Raw genomic sequence first — 22,130 nt, forward strand, 5'->3', positions numbered from 1 at the left:
AATTGAATGCATCCCATAATCAGTTCACAGTTCCACATGCCCAAAAAGAGTAGGAAGAAGCAAAGCTTATTAAATCCTACCCCTCCATCTGGTACTTTTACAACCAGTAACTGTTACATTTGTTCACTTCCTGCTTTCCTAATATGATTTCAGTTTTTTGTTTTTTTTTTAATTCTTTAGAACAGTGGAATGTTTTATCAGAGCTTTTCTTGTCGTAAATTGGAACCAAAGCAAAGTTTTTTTTATTTTTTTGTTTTTAATAAATGCGTTTTTTTGTCTTATTTTTTAAAATCTGATGCGGCCCAGTCTCACCCAGACCCGAGCTCCAGTGCCCCCCAAGTAAATTGAGTTTGAGACCCCTGCTATAAAGGGTTAACTTTGAGTTCATCTTGTATTGATAAACGTCTGGTGTTAGTTCAGTAAACCACTAGGTGGGGGAAGATATTGACAAATCCAAAGTGCACTTTGAGTCCTGACTCCACCAGAAAGAGGACCAAGTGGGACCCCCAAGGTGCAGTCTCGTGACGCCCCCGTGAGACCACAAAGCAGAAACAGGATTCGGATCCGGAAGTCACTCTCTGATGCTTCCAACCACCCGAAGAGAAGTTTGTGAGCTTCCTGATGGATGACATCTTCTACTCTAATAGCGGAAGGGTGCGGGTGTGACAGCTGCAATCCCGGATGGAGCGACTAACTTCAGCCGGGGAGGAGAGCAGCCCGGCCGGGCACGAGCTGCTGCGTGTCGGCTCCCGGAGGAGGCTGGCCGGCGTCAGCTCTCCCGATCTAGCCGTGGCACGGCTCACTCTCCCCGGGGTCATGGACGCTGAGGGGAGGGTGGACGAGTGTCGCCTGAGGATGCACATTTTTAAAAACGGTATGGATCATCCTGTCATGATGATAATGATGATGATGATGATAATGATTTTTTTAAGTTATTGCAATCATACAATCAATACAATCACTAGTACTGAGCACAATCAATTATTAGTGAAGGTTCTGCTACCCAAACCCTTACCTCATTCATTCATTCATTTTCTACCACTTATCCTCACGAGGGTCACAGGGGTGCTGGAGCCTATCCCAGCTCCCTTACCTCATATTAGCAAAAATGTTTCATATCTGTTACTTAACATGAACAGGATAATCTACTGTGTTAATATATTAGATACATAAAAAAAGATGGGCTGCACGGCGGAAAAGTGGTTAGCGTGCAGACCTCACAGCTAGGAGACCCGAGTTCAATTCCACACTCGGCCATCTCCCGGAGAAAACCCACGCATGCACAGGGAGAACATGCAAACTCCACACAGAGATGCCCGAGGGTGGGGTTGAACTCGGGTCTCCTAGCTGTGAGGTCTGTGCGTTAACCACTAGACCGCCGTGCAGCCATTCCAAAAACATGCTAGGTTAATTGGCAACTCCAAATTGTCCATAGGTATGAATGTGAGTGTGAATGGTTGTTTGTCTATATGTGCTGGGCCGAGGGTGAAATCAAACTCGGGTCTCCTAGCTGTGTGGCTTGCGCCCTAACCACTCAATCACCCTTCAGCCAAGATTTTATGTTCCGCATATATTAATCATGATTCTTAACTGTCCTGCTTGTTTTCAGATTAGAGCCCTCTAGATGACATAACACCCCTATAGTCACCTTAACACCTGTGTTACCCAGTATGACATCTATTCATTTTCTACTGCTTATCCTCACGAGGGTCGTGGGGGTTGCTGGAGCCTATCCCAGCTGTCTTCGGGCTAGAAGCGGGGTACACCCTTGACTGGTCGCCAGCCAATCACAGGACACATAGACAAAGAGTATCTGGAGAACATGCAAACTCCACACAGAGATGGCCGAGGGTGGAATTGAACTCAGGTTCCCTAGCTGTGTGGCTTGCGTCATAAACCACTCATCCACCGTACAGCCAATATTTTATGTTCTGGGCTGACGACCAGTCCAGGGTGTACCAAAGACAGCTGTGATAGGCTCCAGCACCCCCTGCAACCCTCGTGAGGATTAAGCTGTAGAAAACAAAACAAAGAGTTACTTCTAATCACATGCGCTGTGGTTATGTGGTTGTTCCTGAACTGGAAGTCAAGTGATGCTCTGCCCACAACGCCTGGCCTGACATTGAAGTACACAGTTAGCAGCCCTCAAGCAAAGAATTCCAACGTGAGCGTGACCATAAAACAAAAACTACCATTCCGAGAGCTGACAACTTAGACTAAAAGTCACATGATCTTGAACAAAGATGTTCAGTGAAGTGTATGTGAGGATTAGTGTGTGATCGCCGCCAATGTGATGTGACTATTCCTAAAATTTCAATCCTAAATGGAGCGTGAATGTTTCTTTAAGCCCTCTTTGACCTTCATGCACATTCCAAGCCTGAAGATTAAAGAAGCTATTGCGTAACATATTGTTTCAAATCCCCTGGAAGCAGAGCAAAGGTCAATAAATTAGCTTTGATTTGCCACTTTATTGATTCCATTCATAACACAGTGAGACAGGTTTGCATGTCTGCCTCACAGCCTGGTATACTGGTATAAGACCAGTCCAAAGTGGGATAGGCTCCAGTTTATCCCTAAAGATGATAAGTGGCATAGAAAATGAATGAATGATACACATACTTATGCTAGTTTCGTTAGGATTATGGAAAAATTATGTGCACAATTTTAGTGCAGTTCCCCTTTAATGAACTAAAAAAGGTTTTTGTGCCTGTTTTGTACATCATGTAATTGAAATTTATAATAAATGCATTTTTAAAATGAAAAATATATAATTACTATTATGTAAATGTTTTGATATACTGTATAACTGTATCACTTTTTAAAATGTTCCCATTTTTTCAATGACTGTATCATAAAGGGTTTATGATATATGATAAATGTTCATTCATTCATTCATTTTCTACCGCTTTTTCCTCACGAGGGTCGCGGGGGGTGCTGGAGCCTATCCCAGCTTTCTTCGGGCGAGAGGCGGGGTACACCCTGGACAGGTGGCCAGCCAATCACAGGGCACATATAGACAAACAACCATTCACACTCACATTCATACCTATGGACAATTTGGAGTCGCTAATTAACCTAGCATGTTTTTGGAATGTGGGAGGAAACCGGAGTACCCGGAGAAAACCCACGCATGCACGGGGAGAACATGCAAACTCCACACAGAGATGGCCGAGGATGGGAATTGAACCCTGGTCTCCTAGCTGTGAGGTCTGTGTGCTAACCACTTTTCCGCCGTGCCGCCCTTATGATAAATGTATTTTTTTAAATTTAAATGTGGGGCTGCAGGGTGGTCGAGTGCCTCACAGCCTGGTATACTGGTATAAGACCAGTCCAGAATGGGATAGTCTCCAGTTTATCCCTAAAGACGATAAGCGGCATAGAAAATGAATGAATGATACACATTCTTATGCTGGTTTCGTCAGCATCAGCAGCATAAATACAGCGAAAACACTTACGATGGCTGTATCTTCCAGCACAAAAGTACGTTCCGGTTCTCAGGTACAAAATACTGACAAAAAACGAGCATCTTGTTGAGTCTTTGTTGCGAAATTCGAGAGCGAGGTGACGCTGAGACAAACGGTTAGCAAGGCGATGTGTTAGTCTGCTAGATAAAAATAGTTTTTATAATAGTTAATATACACGTCAGTTATGCAAATGGAACACTGGCATTTTTCTTTGGCTATTTACCATAACGTTCATCATTAGCAAGCTCATATTAACTAATTTTCTTATGCTAGAATGCACAAAAATGTGTGTTTCACATTAGGATTATGGAAAAATTATGCGCAAAATTTTAGTGCAGTTCCCCTTTAATGAACTAAAAAAGATTTTTGTGCCTGTTTTGTACATCATGTAATTGAAATTATATACATGTTTTAATGTTAAGCAAGAAAAATGTATAATAAATGCATTTTTTTAAATGAAAAATATATAATTACTATTATGTAAATATTTTGATATACTCACTTTTTTAAACTTTTTTTCAATGACTGTATCATAAAGGGTTTATGATATATGATAAATATATTTTTAAAAATTTAAATGGGGGGCTGCACGGTGGTCAAGTGCCTCACAGCCTGATATACTGATATAAGTATACTGTATGTGTCCTGTGATTGCCTGCTGACCAGTCCAGAGTGGGATAGGCTCCAGTTTATCCCTAAAGACGATAAGCGGCATAGAAAATGAATGAATTGGTATAAAATGTGTCTAAGCTCACAGTTGGTTCCAATCCATGTCCAGGCGGGGTGTCTCCAACTGAACGTGGCCTGGCGTGGCGATTCTTGTTCGGGATGTACCCCTGCAGCTCTTCTGCTCTGGAGCGACCTCTGCTGCTGGAGCAGCTGGTTGTACGTTATCAAGTCATGAAGAGAAAATGGCAGAGTGTCCTCCCTTCGACTGTAAAGATGCACCTCAATGGCACGGATGGTAAAGACCTAAACATGAGGACGTCTTGTTATCCAGAGATAATTGCTTGATTTGTGTTAGTTCAAATAAAAATATGTAAGACTGTATTATAATAATAATAATAATACGTTTCATTGTAGACTAAATGTGACAATGAGAATCAGCTGTTGTGAGGCCTGTGTGCTAACCACTTGTGCACTGTGCAGCTCACAACAGAAACAATAATCCAGAATAAAAATCCCTGATAAAAACACAGGGTCCTGTTGTGGCCATCACCCACGGCAAGCTGAAACTCAACTCTGAACGTCACTTCCTGTCCGCCACTTGCTCAACTCCCCGAGGGAACACATTTCTAGTAACACAGTATATCTTGAATGGCTTATTTTTTGTTATTATGTCATACTGGGTCAATATGTGCCCTGTGATTGGCTGGCGACTAGTCCAGGGTGTACCCCACCTCTCGACCAAAGACAGCTGGGATAGGCTCCAGCACCCCTCACGATCCTCATGAGGATAAGCGGTAGAAAATGAATGAATGTGATACTGGGTAATATGGGTGTAAAGATGACTATAGGGGTGTTATGTCATCTAGGGGGCTCTAATAATCAATTCATTCATTTTCTACCGCTTATCCTCACAAGGGTGTTTTCGGGCGAGAGGCGGGGTACACCCTGGACTGGTGGCCAGCCAATCACAGGGCACATATAGACAAACAACCATTCACACTCACATTCATACCTATGGATAATTTGGAATGTGGGAGGAAACCGGAGTACCCGGAGAAAACCCACGCATGCACGGGGAGAACATGCAAACGCCACACAGAGATGGCCGAGGGTGGAATTGAACCCTTGTCTCCTAGCTGTCAGGTCTGCGCGTTAATCACTCGTCCACCGTGCCGCCCCTAATAATAAATAAATAATAATATATATTTTTTGCCTTTTTCTCATCTTATTTTCAGTTGAAAGGGACAGCTATCCCAAATGAAAGTTACTTTAACTCAGCGGTTCTCAATGTTGAGTACTATAAATGTGTACATGTTGGCAACTCATGTTAACTGTATGGATACGTATGTGTGTGTACCTCAGATGGCTCAATGGCGACTCTTGGCCGAAATCAGCTGGGATAGGCTCCATTTTTCCTGGCTATTTAGACTGGCTTGCTATTGCATAACATTATTTGAGATGTGGCAATGATTTCATATCATTTTATGGTCATTTGCTGCCCTCTTGTGACGGTGTGAGATTTCTATACATGAATAAACTAATACCAAATAGTTTTAACCTGATTTGTTGACATGGTCTGGTCTTATCCTCCAACTTTGTCTCCCCCGTAGCTGAGCTGGTTGCTGCTGTCGGCTACTTTGACCGGAGGCAGGCCCTGATCCACCAGCAGGCCCAGAACCAGACTGACGACGTCCGAGATAGGCTGCTATTCTTGGAGCTTCAAGCTCAGGTTTGTTTGAAAAGCACCTGATTTAATAGAAACGATTCATTGCTTGTTTTCAGATTAGAGCCCCCGAGATGACATAACACCCCTATAGTCACCTTAACACCTGTTTTACCCAGTATGAAATTCATTCATTTCCTACCACTTATCCTTACGAGGGTCGCGGGGGTGCTGGAGCCTATCCCAGCTGTCTTCGGGCTAGAAGCGGGGTACACCCTGGACTGGTCGCCAGCCAATCACAGGGCACATATAGACAAAGAGTATCCGGAGAACATGCAAACTCCACACAGAGATAGCCGAGGGTGGAATCAAACTCGGGTCTCCTAGCTGTGTGGCTTGCGCCCTAACCACTCATCCACCGTGCAGCCAAGATTTTATGTTCCGCATATATTATTCATGATTCTTAACTGTCCTGCTTGTTTTCAGATTAGAGCCCCCGAGATGACATAACACCCCTATAGTCACCTTAACACCTGTGTTACCCAGTATGACATTCATTCATTTTCTACCGCTTATCCTCACGAGGGTCGTGGGGGTTGCTGGAGCCTATCCCAGCATGTCTTCGGGCTAGAGGCGGGGTACACCCTGGACTGGTCGCCAGCCAATCACAGGGCACATATAGACAAAGAGTATCCGGAGAACATGCAAACTCCACACAGAGATAGCCGAGGGTGGAATCAAACTCGGGTCTCCTAGCTGTGTGGCTTGCGCCCTAACCACCCACCACCGTGCAGCCAAGATTTTATGTTCCGCATATATTATTCATGATTCTTAACTGTCCTGCTTGTTTTCAGATTAGAGCCCCCGAGATGACATAACACCCCTATAGTCACCTTAACACCTGTGTTACCCAGTATGACATCCATTAATTTTCTACCGCGTATCCTCACGAAGGTCGCGAGGGTGCTGGAGCCTATCCCAGCTATCTTCATGCTAGAAGCGGGGTACACCCTGGACTGGTGGCCAGCCAATCACAGCGCACATATAGACAAAGAGTCCCCGGAGAAAACCCACGCATGCACAGGGAGAACATGCAAACTCCACACAGAGGGTGAAATTGAACTCGGGTCTCCTAGCTGTGTGCCGTGCGCCCTAACCACTCAACCACCGCGCAGCCAAGACTTTATGTTCCGCATATATTATTCATGATTCTTAACTGTCCTGCTTGTTTTCAGATATTGTTTGAACGTGTTACATTTGACAAGGAAGAGCTGCAGGAATCCATCCGTATCATTGATAAAGACGTTCCGAGGACTACTAGAGATCTAGGCTACTACCAGTACGGACTTTTTTATGTGAATATTTGTTATTACCAAATAAGTTGACAAAATGTTCTCATAATTGTAGCATGGTTGCATCAATGACCAATGTGGTTTTTGCTATTGTTTCTAGAGGTGAAGGTTCAGGGAATCTGTTGGTGTTGAGGGATATTCTCATCACGTATGCTGCTTTCCATCCAGGTAAACATATATAAACAATAAGTACTGCTTACTTAGGCATAAGTAATACTTACATACTTAGGTCAGTATTTGTCGTTGTGTAATTCAGACGTGAGTTACGCCCAGGGAATGAACGACCTGTGCAGCCGATTCCTGGAGGTTCTTGATTCCGAAGTGGACAGCTTCTGGAGTTTTTCCTGCTACATGGAGAAATTTTCCAAGGATTTTCGAGCAGATGGCCTGTATAGAAAAATAGGTAGGATATTTGAGTGCATGTGTAGTTTGTTATTATGATGTGAAGTACAGTGAAAAAAATAAGATGTGTCTTTAAGAGTTGGAGGCAGCTCTGTTAAAAGAATTGGACCCTGAGCTTCATGTCCACTTGGTGACGGACAGCATGGAGAGCTTCACCTTCTGTCACAGGTATTCTATCATGCTGGAGCCTATCCCAGCTGTCTTCCCAGCTGTCTGGACTGGTGGCCAGCCAATCACAGGGCACATATAGACAAACAACCATTCACACTCACATTCATACCTATGGACAATTTGGAGTCGCTAATTTACCTAGCATGTTTTTGGAATGTGGGAGGAAACCGGAGTACCCGGAAGAACATACAAACTCCAAACAGGTGGGATTGAACTCGGGTCTCCGAGCTGTGAGGTCTGCACGCTAACCACTTTTACCACCGTGCAGCCCTTACTTTTACTCATTCACTGAAAATGTCAAGCATTTTCAAGTCACCAGGCTAAAGTCCGAGTCAAGTCCTGAGTCGTTGGTGTCAAAGTCTTGCAAGTCTTTGGTAATAATATTAAGTCAAGTCCAAAGTCATCGAAAGTGTGACTTGAGTCCAAATCTCATGACTCGAGTCCAGAACGGTGACGTTTTTTAAGCTCGTTCATTCATTCATTTTCTACCGCTTATCCTCACTAGGGTCACAGGGGTGCTGGAGTCTATCCCAGCACATATAGACAAACAACCATTCACACTCACATTCATACCTATGGACAATTTGGAGTCGCCAATTAACCTAGCATGTTTTTGGAATGTGGGAGGAAACCGGAGTACCCGGAGAAAACCCACGCATACACGTGGAGAACATGCAAACTCCACACAGAGATGGCCGAGGGTGGAATCAAACTTGGGTGAGGCCTGCACGCTAACCACTTGTCCATCGTGCAGCTCACAACAGAAACAATAACCCAGAATAAAAATCCCTAATAAAAACGCAGGGTCCTGTTGTGGCCATCATCCACGGCAAGCTGAAACTCAACTCTGAACGTCACTTCCTGTCCGCCACTTGCTCAACTCCCAGAGGGAAGACATTTCTAGTAATACACACAAGCATGAGTCTTATTTACAGTATGTCTTGAATGGCTTATTTTTTTGTTGTTATGTCATACTGGGTCTATATGTGCCCTGTGATTGGCTGGCCACCAGTCCAGGGTGTACCCCACCTCTCGATCAAAGACAGCTGGGATAGGCTCCAGCACCCCTCACGACCCTCGTGAGGATAAGCAAATAAGATAAGAGGATAAGAAAATGAATGAATGAATGAATGTCATACTTGGTAATACGAGTGTTAAGGTGACTATAGGGGTGTTATATAATCTAGGGGGCTCTAATAATAAATAAATAATTTTTTTTTTTTTGCTTTTTTCTCATCTTATTATCAGTTGAAAGGGACTGCTATCCCAAATGAAAGTTACTTTAACTCAATGTTGAGTACTATAAATTTGTACATGTTGGCAACTCATATCAACTGTATGGTTATGTATGCGTGTGTACCTCAGATGGCTACTGCTAGGCTTCCAGAGGGAGTTCGAACACACCGATGCTCTTCGTTTATTCGAGATCTTGAGTTGCGACCATCTGGAGCTCATTTCCCAGCAAGTAGACCGAGCCCGTTGTCAAGAAAGGATTGCACAAACAAACTGCAAAGGTGAAAATGACATGAATAATCATAAAACAAATGATATGAATATGTATATATATTTTATATACAGGCATGTTTTTGCCTTGACTTCAGATGACGAGTGCGAGTCACAGCTGCAGGCCATCAACACAGACTTCACCTTCGAGTTGTTCATCTGTGCGGCCATCCTGCTGGACCACAAAGAGACTCTGTTGCAATGTCGAGATGAAGTCCAGCTGATTCAGTTCACAAGCAGGTTGGAATTGTGTTTAAATATTATTAAATATTAAATATTCAATATGATTCATTACAGAATTAGGTACACAATAAAAGGGGTTCTATACTATTCATTCATTCATTGTCTACCGGTTATCCTCACGAGGGTTGCGGGGGTGCTGGAGCCTATCCCAACTGTCTTCGGGCGAGAGGCGGGGTACACCCTGGACTGGTGGCCAGCCAATCACAGGGCACATATGGACAAACAACCATTCACACTCGCAATATTTTTTAATTAAATAATCATGGTAAATGTTCTTGTTGTGATATGACTTATATAACTTTTTTTGCTAATTTAATTTTACTAATACTAATATTTAAATTATTAATGTAAATTATATTATATTGAAATTATTATTATTATTATTATTATTATTATTATTATTATTATTATTATTATTATTATTATTATTATTATTATTATTATTATTATTATTATTATTTACCCCTGTGATTGGCTGGCTACCAGTCCAGGGTGTACCCCGCCTCTCGCCCGAAGACCGCTGGGATAGGCTCCAGCGACCCTCGTGAGGATAAGCAGTAGAAAATGAATGAATGAATGAATGAATTATAATTTTCTAATACTAATATAAAAAACTGTTCTTTTTTATAAAAGTTTATTATGGTAATATTATGATTTTTTTTCTTGTTAGAATCTGACATTTTGGTCTTCATTTATCTATTTATACAACAACACAACTTTCTTCATGTACATTTTTTTCTTTTAATGTTATGACTTTATTCCCATATTCCCACTTCACAGACAAATTCGCATCTTACCCATAACAAGTGTTCCCCGTACACGACTAGAGATTTATGTCATATGTCATTTTATCTAGGTGTGTAGCCTTTATATATGTATGTATGTATGTATGTACGTATGTATGTGTGTGTCTGTGTGTGAGACTTCTACTCTTTGTGCAGCCTTCAGGGAACACTGGACTTGAACAGCACGTTAAAGAAAGCAGAGCATCACTTCTTCAACTACTGCAAACGCTGCGCTTGGGACTCCATGAACGGCCACTGCAGAGCACACAAAAGCAAAGAAGAGGACTTTCTATATCAGCTCCGTTGTTTATTTGTTTTACGATAAGGCACACTATTCCGACCCCTGACACGTTTCTTATATACATATGTTTTTTATTCTTTGTGTACTCCTAAGGGAAATATTGTATGAACGTGGACCAACACCAACTTTGAGACATTTTTGGTTCTCATCATTCATTCAAATCATTCATTCATTTTCTACCGCTTATCCTCACGAGGGTCGCACGGGTGCTGGAGCCTATCCCAGCTGTCTTGGGGCGAGAGGCGGGGTACACCCTGGACTGGTGGCCAGCCAATCACAGGGCACATATAGACAAACAACCATTCACACTCACATTCATACCTATGGACAATTTGGAGTCGCTAATTAACCTAGCATGTTTTTGGAATGTGGGAGGAAACCCACACGGAGAACATGAGATGGCCGAGGGTGGGATTGAACTCGGGTCTCCTCGCTGTGAGGTCTGCGCGCTAACCACTCAACTACCGTGCAGCCCTTATTTTTACTCATTCAATGAAAATGTCAAGCATTTTCAAGTCACCAGGCTAAAGTCCGAGTCAAGTCCTGAGTTGTTGGTGTCTTGCAAGCCTTTGGTCATAATATTAAGTCAAGTCCAAAGTAGACAAACAACCATTCACACTCACATTCATACCTATGGACAATTTGGAGTCGCTAATTAACCTAGCATGTTTTTGGAATGTGGGAGGAAACCGGAGTACCCGGAGAAAACCCACGCATGCACGGGGAGAACATGCAAACTCCACACAGAGATGGCTGAGGGTGGAATTGAACTCCTGTCTCCTAGCTGTGAGGTCTGCGCGCTAACCACTTGTCCACCGTGCAGCCCCTAAATCATATTTTTTCCAAGTCGCTCAACGTGTGGTCAGCTTCCCACCACATTCCATCTCATCCATCCATCTATTTTCTATGCCACTTATCCTCACTCGGGTTGTGTATATGCTGGAGCCTATCCCAGCTGTCTTTAGTCAAGAGGCGGGGTACATCATGGAGTGGTCGCCAGCCAATCACAGGCACATATAGACAAATGAACCCCATAAAAACTTAAAAAAAAAAAAAAAATTTAACCTCCAATGAATTTGTGGTAGGTTCCCCCCTCCTTGCGGGCCAGAAAAGAATAATTTTATCAACCAAAAAGAACCAGAAAATGATCCTCGTATCTCAGAATGAACTGTTATGCAATATTTTACTAGTGGAATCTGACAGGCAACAGGTGTTGCCTCCTACTCGAGTTATATTTACCATGACTTATGTAACAGGTTGCCAGACGGAAGCTGCAGGGAGCAAAAGGAAATGTATTCCTGGATGGGCACATACTGTATGCTTGGCACATACTGTATGCTTTTCTACAGTTAAGGTCAACATCAATTCATTAACTACACAGCCAAAGTCAGTTTTTATTTGTTTATTTGTTTTGGCTGGATATGATACAAGACACTAGCAAAGTATAAAGCATTCTATATATAGTGCATGTATTGATAATACATTTTAGACAGTTCTGATGCTTTGTTGTAAAAGTCTGATCACCTCTTGGTGAGCTTGGGTATGTCGATATCATCTAACCATCAAATTCAATCAAAGTCATGCATTTATTCAGCGGCTCATAAAAATATGTTGCGTTTCACTTGTTTGTAAATCCAGCACTGCTGTTTGTATATTTCAAAAGTTTTTTTTTATTTTAAATATTAACTTTTTCTCTATGAAAGGATACCTTATTACTTCCCATAGGACATTACTGTGTATTTTAGTGTCTGATTAGCAAGAATACATTAAAGATATAATAAATGTTTCTGCAACATGAGATTATTGGTGACGTGTTGACAAATGAACTGGCAGGTGTCATGGTCCAATTCTGATGATGATGATGATGATGTGACTCAGGAGGAAGGCGGTGTTTGGGCACGAAGCCGAAATGTGAGTCACGGTGGCTTTGGTTTTCTTCCCCAAATGGAATTTGATCAGAAAATGTGCATTTTTTACTTAAGAAAATGTTACAAATGATTGGAATCATACAGAAAATACAATTATAATAAAGTAAAATTTATTTAGTGTTTTTTTTATTATTATTCGTCACCAGCCCAAGACATTATTGGCTAGCTTAAGAAATATGAGATTGATTAATTAAAATTATTATACTGTTTTAATTTTTCATCTTATCAAGCCATTTTGGCCTTAAACTATTACATGATTTGGGCTGCATGGTGGTCGAGTGGTTAGCACACAGGCCTCACAGCTAGTAGACCCGAGTTCAATTCCATCCTCTGGCATCTCTGTGTGGATGCATGCGGGGATTTTCTCCGGGTACTCCGGTTTCCTCCCACATTCCAAAAACATGCTAGGTTAATTAGCGACTCCAAATTGTCCATAGGTATGAATGTGAGTGTGAATGGTTGTTTGTCTATATGTGCCCTGTGATTGGCTGGCCACCAGTCCAGGGTGTACCCCGCCTCTCGCCCGAAGACAGCTGGGATAGGCTCCAGCACCCCCGCGACCCTCGTGAGGAAAAAGCGGTAGAAAATGAATGAATGAAGCCATTTTGGCCTTAAACTATTACATGATTTGGGCTGCATGGTGGACGAGTGGTTAGCACACAGGCCTCACAGCTAGTAGACCCGAGTTCAATTCCATCCTCTGGCATCTCTGTGTGGATGCATGTGTGGATTTTCTCCGGGTACTCCAGTTTCCTCCCACATTCCAAAAACATGCTAGGTTAATTAGCGACTCCAAATTGTCCATAGGTATGAATGTGAGTGTGAATGGTTGTTTGTCTATATGTGCCCTGTGATTGGCTGGCCACCAGTCCAGGGTGTACCCCGCCTCTTGCCCGAAGACATCTGGGATAGACTCCTGCACCCCCCGCGACCCTCGTGAGGATAAGCAGTAAAAAATGAATGAATGAATATTCCTATGGAAAAGTGAAAAGTCAGCAACTCGGAAGTCAACTAATGAAACGTATTGTGCTCTACTTTGGAGGTTCCACCTTGTCCCAATACTTTTGTTCATATTGTGCAAGTCACTCGCACAGCCTTATTTTGGAAAGTCAGCGAGTAGAGAAACATGGATCTAGAACTTTCCGGGGTCACCTGACACCCCTGCGTAGCGCTCTATATACACCGGCTGAGCACATGCACTCATCCTCTGTAGTCGGGTCTGCCAGGACGGAGAAAGGATCTCTGGAGAGGAAGCCAGGTGTCGCTGGTCGGAGGAAAAAAGACACAATTTAGTCTCTATTAAACATTCTTGACAACAGAAGAAGGTAACAAGGCTTCTCGCTGTGCTGCAGGGTGTCTGGCATGCTGCTTTGCAAACTTAACTGTCAAGTTTGAGAGCTTTTTGGTGAAGGCTAAAGCAGTCTAGGTCAGTAGTCATATGCTGTATTAAATATATTCATGTATTTCATGGTTTATTTTATCGTTTGGAAATTCTTCCCGAACGTCATGAAAAAGCTCAGTGCTTTTTTTGACACACACCATTCCTTTCAATGCTGGTGCTATTTATAGTAACTGTAAGGTATTTGGATCCAGCTGTCGGAATACACACACAGCGATCACTGATCTAGGGTTGGTACTACTGTTGCAAGACAAAAATCAAACTAAGACAGTAGCATGAAGTTCCTAAATTCGGAATAATGTTCAATTTAGCCATTAAACAATAAGTAGTCAGAAAATTTTGATTTTCTTTAGTTTTCTGAAGCTGCTGTGCCTTTATTCGCTATTTTCTGTATGATCATTTTACTCTTATATAACCTTATTCCACATACTGTATACATTTAAGTCGCATTTTTTTATTACAGTTTTCAGTTGATGCTTATTTTCAGTCTCTATTGTCATCAGGTGGATCGCAAAATCAAGTAACTAATTAGGTCGAAAAACACTGGCATTAACAAGTGCGGCTGCAGGCAACCTCCTGATGTCATTTTAGATTACAACATTTGTGCTGTTGCTGCTGCGCAGCGCGGTATACTGTATTTGCTAATAAACAGTGCATTTTCCGTTCTGCTTTCTCATGCACTACAGATCATTATTACAGATAAAAATGAAGTTATTTTGATTTTTTTTCAAATTTAAGAAATAACAGAGTAATCATGATAAGTAATAATGATAATAATGAGAAAATAATAATGAGAACCTCAGCATTATCATCTGAGGTTCTAATTGGGAGTGACCAGGATGGATAGGATCAGGAAGGAGTACATCAGGCTTGCTTCCATAATAAGAGAGCAATCATGATAAGTAATAATGATAATAATGAGAAAATAATAATGAGAACCTCAGCATCATCATCTGAGGTTCTCATTGGGAGTGACCAGGATGGATAGGATCAGGAAGGAGTACATCAGGCCTGCTTCCATAATAAGAGAGCAATCATGATAAGTAATAATGATAATAATGAGAAAATAATAATGAGAACCTCAGCATCATCATCTGAGGTTCTCATTGGGAGTGACCAGGATGGATAGGATCAGGAAGGAGTACATCAGGCTTGCTTCCATAATCAGAGAGCAATCATGATAAGTAATAATGATAATAATGAGAAAATAATAATGAGAACCTCAGCATCATCATCTGAGGTTCTCATTGGGAGTGACCAGGATGGATAGGATCAGGAAGGACTACATCAGGCCTGCTTCCATAATAAGAGAGCAATCATGATAAGTAATAATGATAATAATGAGAAAATAATAATGAGAACCTCAGCATCATCATCTGAGGTTCTCATTGGGAGTGACCAGGATGGATAGGATCAGGAAGGACTACATCAGGCTTGTTTCCATAATAAGAGAGTAATCATGATAAGTAATAATGATAATAATGAGAAAATAATAATGAGCATATCAGCATCATCATCTGAGGTTCTCATTGGGAGTGACCAGGATGGATAGGATCAGGAAGGAGTACATCAGGCCTGCTTCCATAATAAGAGAGCAATCATGATAAGTAATAATGATAATAATGAGAAAATAATAATGAGAATATCAGCATCATCATCTGAGGTTCTCTTTGGGAGTGACCAGGATGGATAGGATCAGGAAGGAGTACATCAGGCCTGTTTCCATAATAAGAGAGTAATCATGATAACTAATAATAATAATGAGAATATCAGCATCATCATCTGAGGTTCTCATTGGGAGTGACCGGGATGGATAGGATCAGGACGGAGTACATCAGAGGCACATTACATGTTAGAGGCCTTGGAGATAAGGCCAGACTGAGATGGTTGGATGGTTGGAGGAGATTGATTTGCTGTGACGACCCCGCAAGGGCCCAAAAAGAAAGAAGAAGAAGAATCATCACACCTATAATTGTAGAATTACAATATGTATTATCATTATCATCACTGCAAAGAGTTATGACACAAGTTCGTTTATTGAAGCACTGCTCTGTACTAAATATGAAATCTATTGTCTTGGATAGTATGTACTAGAACGGTTACATGCACTATGTACTACAACAACTATGTGTATTCTTATTTGGTTTACTTAGGATGTCTAAAGGACCCGCTGTCGGCATTGATCTTGGCACCACATACTCCTGCGTGGGCATCTTCCAGCATGGCAAAGTGGAGATCATTGCCAACGATCAAGGAAACAGGACCACGCCCAGCTATGTGGCCTTCACAGACACCGAGAGACTGATTGGTGATGCAGCCAAGAACCAAGTGGCCATGAACCCGACTAATACCGTGTTCGGTAAATATCCAGTACCAAACGATTCAAACGAATCATTCTCCTATGACTGAATATGCTCTGTGTACAGATGCGAAGCGTTTGATCGGTCGTAAGTTTGACGATACCGTGGTGCAAGCCGACATGAAGCATTGGCCCTTCAAGGTTGTCAATGACTCGTCTAAACCCAAGATGGAGGTTGAATACAAGGGGGAGATCAAGACCTTCTTCCCTGAGGAAATTTCCTCCATGGTCCTCACCAAGATGAAGGAGATCTCCGAAGCCTATCTTGGCAAGGTAGAAATATGCCTGCATAAAAAGGAACCTGATCTCCCCAAATCACACCATATATTCAATGTCTGAAATCTTTCCATATTCTAGTCTGTGACCAATGCCGTCATCACAGTTCCTGCGTACTTCAACGACTCCCAACGTCAAGCCACCAAAGACGCTGGGGCCATCGCAGGGCTCAATGTGCTGCGTATCATCAACGAACCCACCGCAGCTGCCATTGCTTACGGTTTGGACAAAAAGGTAACCATCTCATACTGTAATATAACCAGTGATGGGAATAACAGCGTTTTACTTTTTTCAGTAACGGGTAATCTAACTAATTACTTTTACTGTCAGCATTACGCCGTTACCATTTTCAACACCCCGTCACTGCACGTTACTGAAGCCGCCTAAAAATATATAACCAATTTCATAACTAAACTGCAGCGCAGTGAAAGTATGAGAGTGTTGCAGAGTGACAAGAGAGGGGGTGAGAGGATTGGCTAAGGTTTTAGTAAAATTACGTCTTCAGCCAATCAGAGAACTTAAGTGGGCGGGTGTTTAGAGCACATACGCAATGAGAATTGGCTAAGGTTTAGTAAGATTGCGTCTTCAGCCAATCAGAGAACTTAAGTGGGCGGGTGTTTAGAGCACAAAAGCAATGAGAATTGGTAAAGGTTTAGTAAAATTGTGTCTTCAGCCAATCACAGAACTTACATGGGCGGGTGTTTAGAGCACAAAAGCAATGAGAATTGGTAAAGGTTTAGTAAAATTGTGTCTTCAGCCAATCAGAGAACTTACATGGGCGGGTGTTTAGAGCATGTCCAAAGTGCGAGAGATGGCGAGTCAGGAAGACGCTAGTGAGTAAGATTTCGTCCTCAGCCAATCAACTTGGATGGGCGGGGTTTAGAGCACATAAGCAATGAGGATTGGCTCGGGTTTTAGTAAAATTGCGTTTTCAGCCAATCAGAGAACTTAAGTGGGCGGGTGTCTAAAGCACATAACCAATGAGGATTGGCTCAGGTTTTAGTAAAATTGCGTTTTCAGCCAATCAGAGAACTTAAGTGGGCGGGTGTTTAGAGCATGTCCAAAGTGGGAGAGATGGCGAGTCAGGAGGACTCAAGTGAGAAGACAGCGTTTGCCAAATGGAAGTACAGATACTACTTTAACCTCGTTGATATCAAAGGTAAAATGTACATTATGTCCCCGAAAAAAACTTTGTCCAGGTCTTGTGTTAGCAACTCAAACCCACAGAAACACCTGTCGACTGCAATAAATGCAATTCACTGTAATGGTACCCGTCTTTGCTGTGTGTGTGTGTGGGGGGGGGGGGTTACTTTTACTGGTAACTAGTTACTTTTGTAATGGAGTAACTTAGTAACACAGTTACTTTTTTGAGAAGTAATTAGTAACTATAACTAGGTTCTAATAATTCCCATGTGTATTCATTTTAGGTTGGTAGTGAGCGCAACGTCCTTATTTTTGACCTGGGAGGAGGCACTTTCGATGTGTCCATCCTGACCATCGAGGATGGCATCTTCGAGGTCAAGTCCACTGCTGGTGACACCCACTTGGGTGGTGAGGACTTTGACAACAGGATGGTCAATCACTTCATTAACGAGTTCAAGCGCAAGTTCAAAAAGGACATCAACAACAACAAACGAGCCGTGCGGCGTCTCCGTACCGCCTGCGAACGCGCCAAGCGCACCCTCTCCAGCAGCACCCAGGCCAGCATTGAGATTGATTCCCTCTATGAGGGAACTGACTTCTACACTTCCATCACCAGAGCTCGTTTTGAGGAACTCAATGCAGACCTTTTCCGTGGAACCTTGGAGCCTGTGGAAAAGGCACTCCGAGATGCAAAGATGGACAAGGCCCAGATCCATGATATTGTTCTGGTGGGTGGTTCTACCCGTATCCCCAAGATTCAAAAGCTCCTGCAGGACTTCTTTAATGGCCGTGAGCTCAATAAGAGCATCAACCCTGACGAGGCTGTGGCCTACGGAGCAGGTGATTAACGTTAACATTTTTTGCAAAACTGCCATAATTTTCCTGTGTTTTGAATCTTGAAACTCTCTTTCTCAGCTGTTCAGGCGGCCATCTTGGCTGGTGATAAGTCTGAGAACGTACAGGACCTGCTCCTGCTGGATGTCACACCCCTGTCCCTGGGAATTGAGACCGCTGGAGGAGTAATGACTGTCCTTATCAAAAGGAACACCACCATTCCCACAAAGCAAACCCAGACCTTTACCACCTATTCCGACAACCAGCCTGGTGTGCTCATTCAGGTGACGCCAGCGTTCAAATCCTTTTCTACTGTATTTTCCGGACTATAAGTCGCACTTTTTTTAATAGGTTGGCTGTTCCTGCGACTTATACTCCAGAGCGACTTATAAATGAAAAAACTGTTTATGTAACATAAACACTGAACACTTTTTCTGTTTTGGTTAAGTAGTTTGTAAAATAAATTACCCACAAAAAATGCGACTTATACTCCAGTGCGACTTATATATGTTTTTTTCTGACATAATTATGTATTTTTGGCCTTGTGCGACTTATACTCCGGAGCGACTTATATTCCAGAAAATATGGTAAATTACTTTCCCTTTTAGGGGCTTTTCGTAAAATGTAAGTACTGTATTTTCTGGACTATAAGTCCCACTTTTTTCATAGGTTGGCTGTTCCTGCGACTTATACTCCAGAGCGACTTATAAATGAAAAAAGTGTTTATGTTACATAAACACTGGACACCTTTTCTGTTCATGTTTATTTTTTGTGTAGCTGAATAAGCATTGCGTTAGCATATCTTACACCTATTCATCCTGTTCTCTATTTTTTTATTGTTAGAACTTGCCTTCCAAGAGGACGTAATGTTTTGGTTAAGTAGTTTGTAAAATAAATTACCCACAAAAAATGCGACTTATACTCCAGTGCGACTTATATATGTTTTTTCCTACCTAATTATGCATTTTTGGCCTTGTGCAACTTATACTCCTTAGCGACTTATAGTCCAGAAAATACGATATTTAAGATCATGTCCTTTTAAGGTAATGTGTATCGCAATTTATTTCAGGTTTATGAAGGCGAACGAGCCATGACGAAGGATAATAATATCCTGGGCAAGTTTGAGTTAACCGGTATCCCGCCTGCTCCCAGAGGGGTCCCACAAATCGAGGTGACGTTTGACATTGACGCGAACGGCATTCTCAATGTGTCTGCTGTGGACAAAAGCACCGGAAAAGAGAACAAGATCACCATTACCAACGACAAAGGTGCAGTGAATCTTCTCATGTGTGTCGTAATCTTCTCAAAAAGAGATGCTGTCCTCTTGTTAACTGTCTTGGTAAAATTTGTTCTCAATCAGAAATCACTCCACACTCTTTATTGCTCTCTGGTTCTACCATATCTTACTTATTGTGTGGAAATATGGGCTAATAACTATAAAAGCAATCTTCACTCGCTAAATGTACTGCAAAAAAGGCCAGTAAGGATAATTCATAATGCCGCCTACAGAGAACATACTAACTCCTTATTTCTAAAATCACAAATACTTGCTGATATAGTTCATCTTCAAACAGCTAAAATAATGCATAAGGCTAAAAATAACCAATTAGCTAAAAATGTCATCCAATACTTCTCTACAAGAGAGGAGAAATATGATCTCAGGGAAGAAGTACATTTGAAACACTTCTATGCTAGGACTACGTTAAAAAGCCATAGCATTTCAGTATGTGGAATCAAACTATGGAATGGATTGAGTAAGACCCTCAAACAATGCACAACGATGAGCCAATTCCAGAAACAATACAAGCAGTTGATGTTTGCTAAATACAAGGATGAAGAGTCTTGAACCAGTCATGATGTGCTATACATATCACTATATTGACTATATTGACATATCACTATATGGTACACATTATGTCATTGTATAGTCATATCACTTTGTACTTGGGTACGTGACAAAAATAAAAAAAAAAAAATGTTGTTTTTTTAAATAAAAAAAGTAAACTATATTAGGAAAGCAGGAAGTAAACAAATGCAACAGTTACTGATTGTAAAAGTACCAGATGGAGGGGTAGGATTTACAGTATTGACAGTTGCTATGGTACCCATTATGTCATTGTATGGTCATATCATCTTGGCACGTGATTTAAAAAAACAAACAAACAAAAAAAAATTAAACTATAGTAGGAAAGCAGGAAGTGAACAAATGTAACAATTACTGATTGTAAAAGTACCAGATCGAGAGGTAGGATTTAATAAGCTTTGCTTCTTCCTACTCCTTTTGGACATGTGGAACTGAGAACTGATTATGTGATGCATTCAATTGCAATCTGATGCATGTTCAAATGAAATAAAACCATTATCATTACCAAATACCAACTAAACAACTTTATTCCCACCACAGGACGACTGAGCAAAGAGGACATTGAACGCATGGTGCATGAAGCTGAGCAGTTCAAGGCTGAAGATGACATCCAGAGGGAAAAGGTCACGGCGAAGAACTCCCTGGAGTCTCTAGCCTTCAACTTAAAGAGCACTGTCGAGGATGAGAAGCTCCAAGATAAGATCAGCCCTGAGGATAAAAAGACCATCATTGACAAGTGCAATGAGGTCATTTCATGGTTGGATCGGAACCAGGTAAATTGGAACAAACTTTTATTTACCTTTGACTAGAAAGCAATCCACTTTTTTTTTTTTTTTTGCTTCTTCTGCTATTTAGACGGCAGAGAAAGAAGAGTACGATCACCAGCAGAAAGAACTAGAGAAGGTGTCCAACCCGATCATGTCCAAGCTTTACCAAGGGGGTATGCCGGAAGGAATGGCAGGCGGGATGCCAGGGGGGATGCCTGGCGGTTTCCCTGGTGGGGCTGGAGGAGGCTCATCCTCTGGTCCAACTATCGAGGAGGTCGACTAAAGACAATGTTGTCTTAAGGCGTCTTTCATCAAAGCAGATGGTGAAAATGCTGTCCAATGAAAAACGTGTATCTCCATGCATGTTTTTCTTTGAGGACACATTAGTTTAAACCATTACTTCAAATTAAGTATAAACCCAAATCAAATTGTTGTCTTAATGATCCAGTGATGTTATAAAAGTCATACTTCCCGGAATAAATGTCAGTAAAAAAATCAATCATAACAATCTGACTTACACTACTGGTGTTTTCTGTGTTTACTGTCTTTTTTTAATTTCAATAGTGTAAATACATTTTAATTTAATAATCTTTAAATGGGACCTATTATGCTTTTTTTCGACTATTCTGACCTATAAATATAGTTAGAATGTTGTATTCTCATGTTAAATGATGCCAAAGTTTCAGATAATGAAGTTTGGGGTGGCTCAAAACGCTCAGTTTCAGAAGGCGTGGTAAAACTGACCCTTTGTGATGTCACAGAGGAGCGGACTTCCTTATATGGGTGTGGCTGTAAGGCATATAATCTCTGCCTGAGTCAAAGCTCTGCTACTGTGTTTACATTCTCATATTAAACGATGCCAAAGTTTCGGATAATGAATTTTGGGATGACTCAAAACGCTCAGTTTCAGAAGGCGTGGTAAAACTCTCCCTTTGTGATGTCACAGAGGAGCGGACTTCCTTATATGGGTGTGGCTGTAAGCCAGATAAGAGCTCTGCCCGAGCCAA

General features: G+C 41.8%; 2 protein-coding genes across 2 annotated transcripts; both read left to right on the forward strand.

Annotated features, from left to right (window-relative positions):
* Positions 1-681: 681 nt before the first annotated feature.
* On the forward strand, positions 682-11,596 carry LOC131136773 (TBC1 domain family member 15). The gene is made up of 10 exons (XM_058084005.2): positions 682-874; positions 4,243-4,428; positions 5,744-5,862; positions 7,032-7,135; positions 7,249-7,316; positions 7,405-7,551; positions 7,628-7,718; positions 9,087-9,235; positions 9,323-9,464; positions 10,409-11,596. Exons 1-10 carry the CDS (start codon positions 682-684, stop codon positions 10,575-10,577), a joined length of 1,368 nt encoding a protein of 455 aa, XP_057939988.2. The 3' UTR covers positions 10,578-11,596.
* A 2,079-nt stretch (positions 11,597-13,675) lies between these two features.
* Positions 13,676-21,647, forward strand: hsc70 (heat shock cognate 70). Its single transcript, XM_058084263.2, has 9 exons — positions 13,676-13,806; positions 16,034-16,239; positions 16,307-16,512; positions 16,597-16,749; positions 17,943-18,498; positions 18,574-18,776; positions 19,562-19,760; positions 20,897-21,129; positions 21,212-21,647. Exons 2-9 carry the CDS (start codon positions 16,035-16,037, stop codon positions 21,404-21,406), a joined length of 1,950 nt encoding a protein of 649 aa, XP_057940246.1. The 5' UTR covers positions 13,676-13,806; position 16,034; the 3' UTR covers positions 21,407-21,647.
* Positions 21,648-22,130: the final 483 nt, after the last annotated feature.

The sequence above is a fragment of the Doryrhamphus excisus genome, linkage group LG17 (assembly GCF_037039965.1).
Source record: "Doryrhamphus excisus strain RoL-2023G ecotype Guam linkage group LG17, RoL_Dexc_Guam_v1.1, whole genome shotgun sequence".
NCBI lineage: Eukaryota > Metazoa > Chordata > Actinopteri > Syngnathiformes > Syngnathidae > Doryrhamphus > Doryrhamphus excisus.

What these genes read in the sequence shown, in the direction of transcription:
- hsc70 (XM_058084263.2), top strand. Translation starts at nt 16,035, where the DNA reads ATGTCTAAAGGACCCGCTGTCGGCATTGATCTTGGCACCACATACTCC. An exon ending in AGCCTGGTGTGCTCATTCAG is followed by an intron (nt 18,777 to 19,561) that starts GTGACGCCAGCG and finishes AATTTATTTCAG; the next exon opens with GTTTATGAAGGCGAACGAGC. An exon ending in CATGGTTGGATCGGAACCAG is followed by an intron (nt 21,130 to 21,211) that starts GTAAATTGGAAC and finishes TCTGCTATTTAG; the next exon opens with ACGGCAGAGAAAGAAGAGTA.
- LOC131136773 (XM_058084005.2), top strand. Translation starts at nt 682, where the DNA reads ATGGAGCGACTAACTTCAGCCGGGGAGGAGAGCAGCCCGGCCGGGCAC. An exon ending in TGGCCTGTATAGAAAAATAG is followed by an intron (nt 7,552 to 7,627) that starts GTAGGATATTTG and finishes TGTGTCTTTAAG; the next exon opens with AGTTGGAGGCAGCTCTGTTA. An exon ending in TGCACAAACAAACTGCAAAG is followed by an intron (nt 9,236 to 9,322) that starts GTGAAAATGACA and finishes CCTTGACTTCAG; the next exon opens with ATGACGAGTGCGAGTCACAG.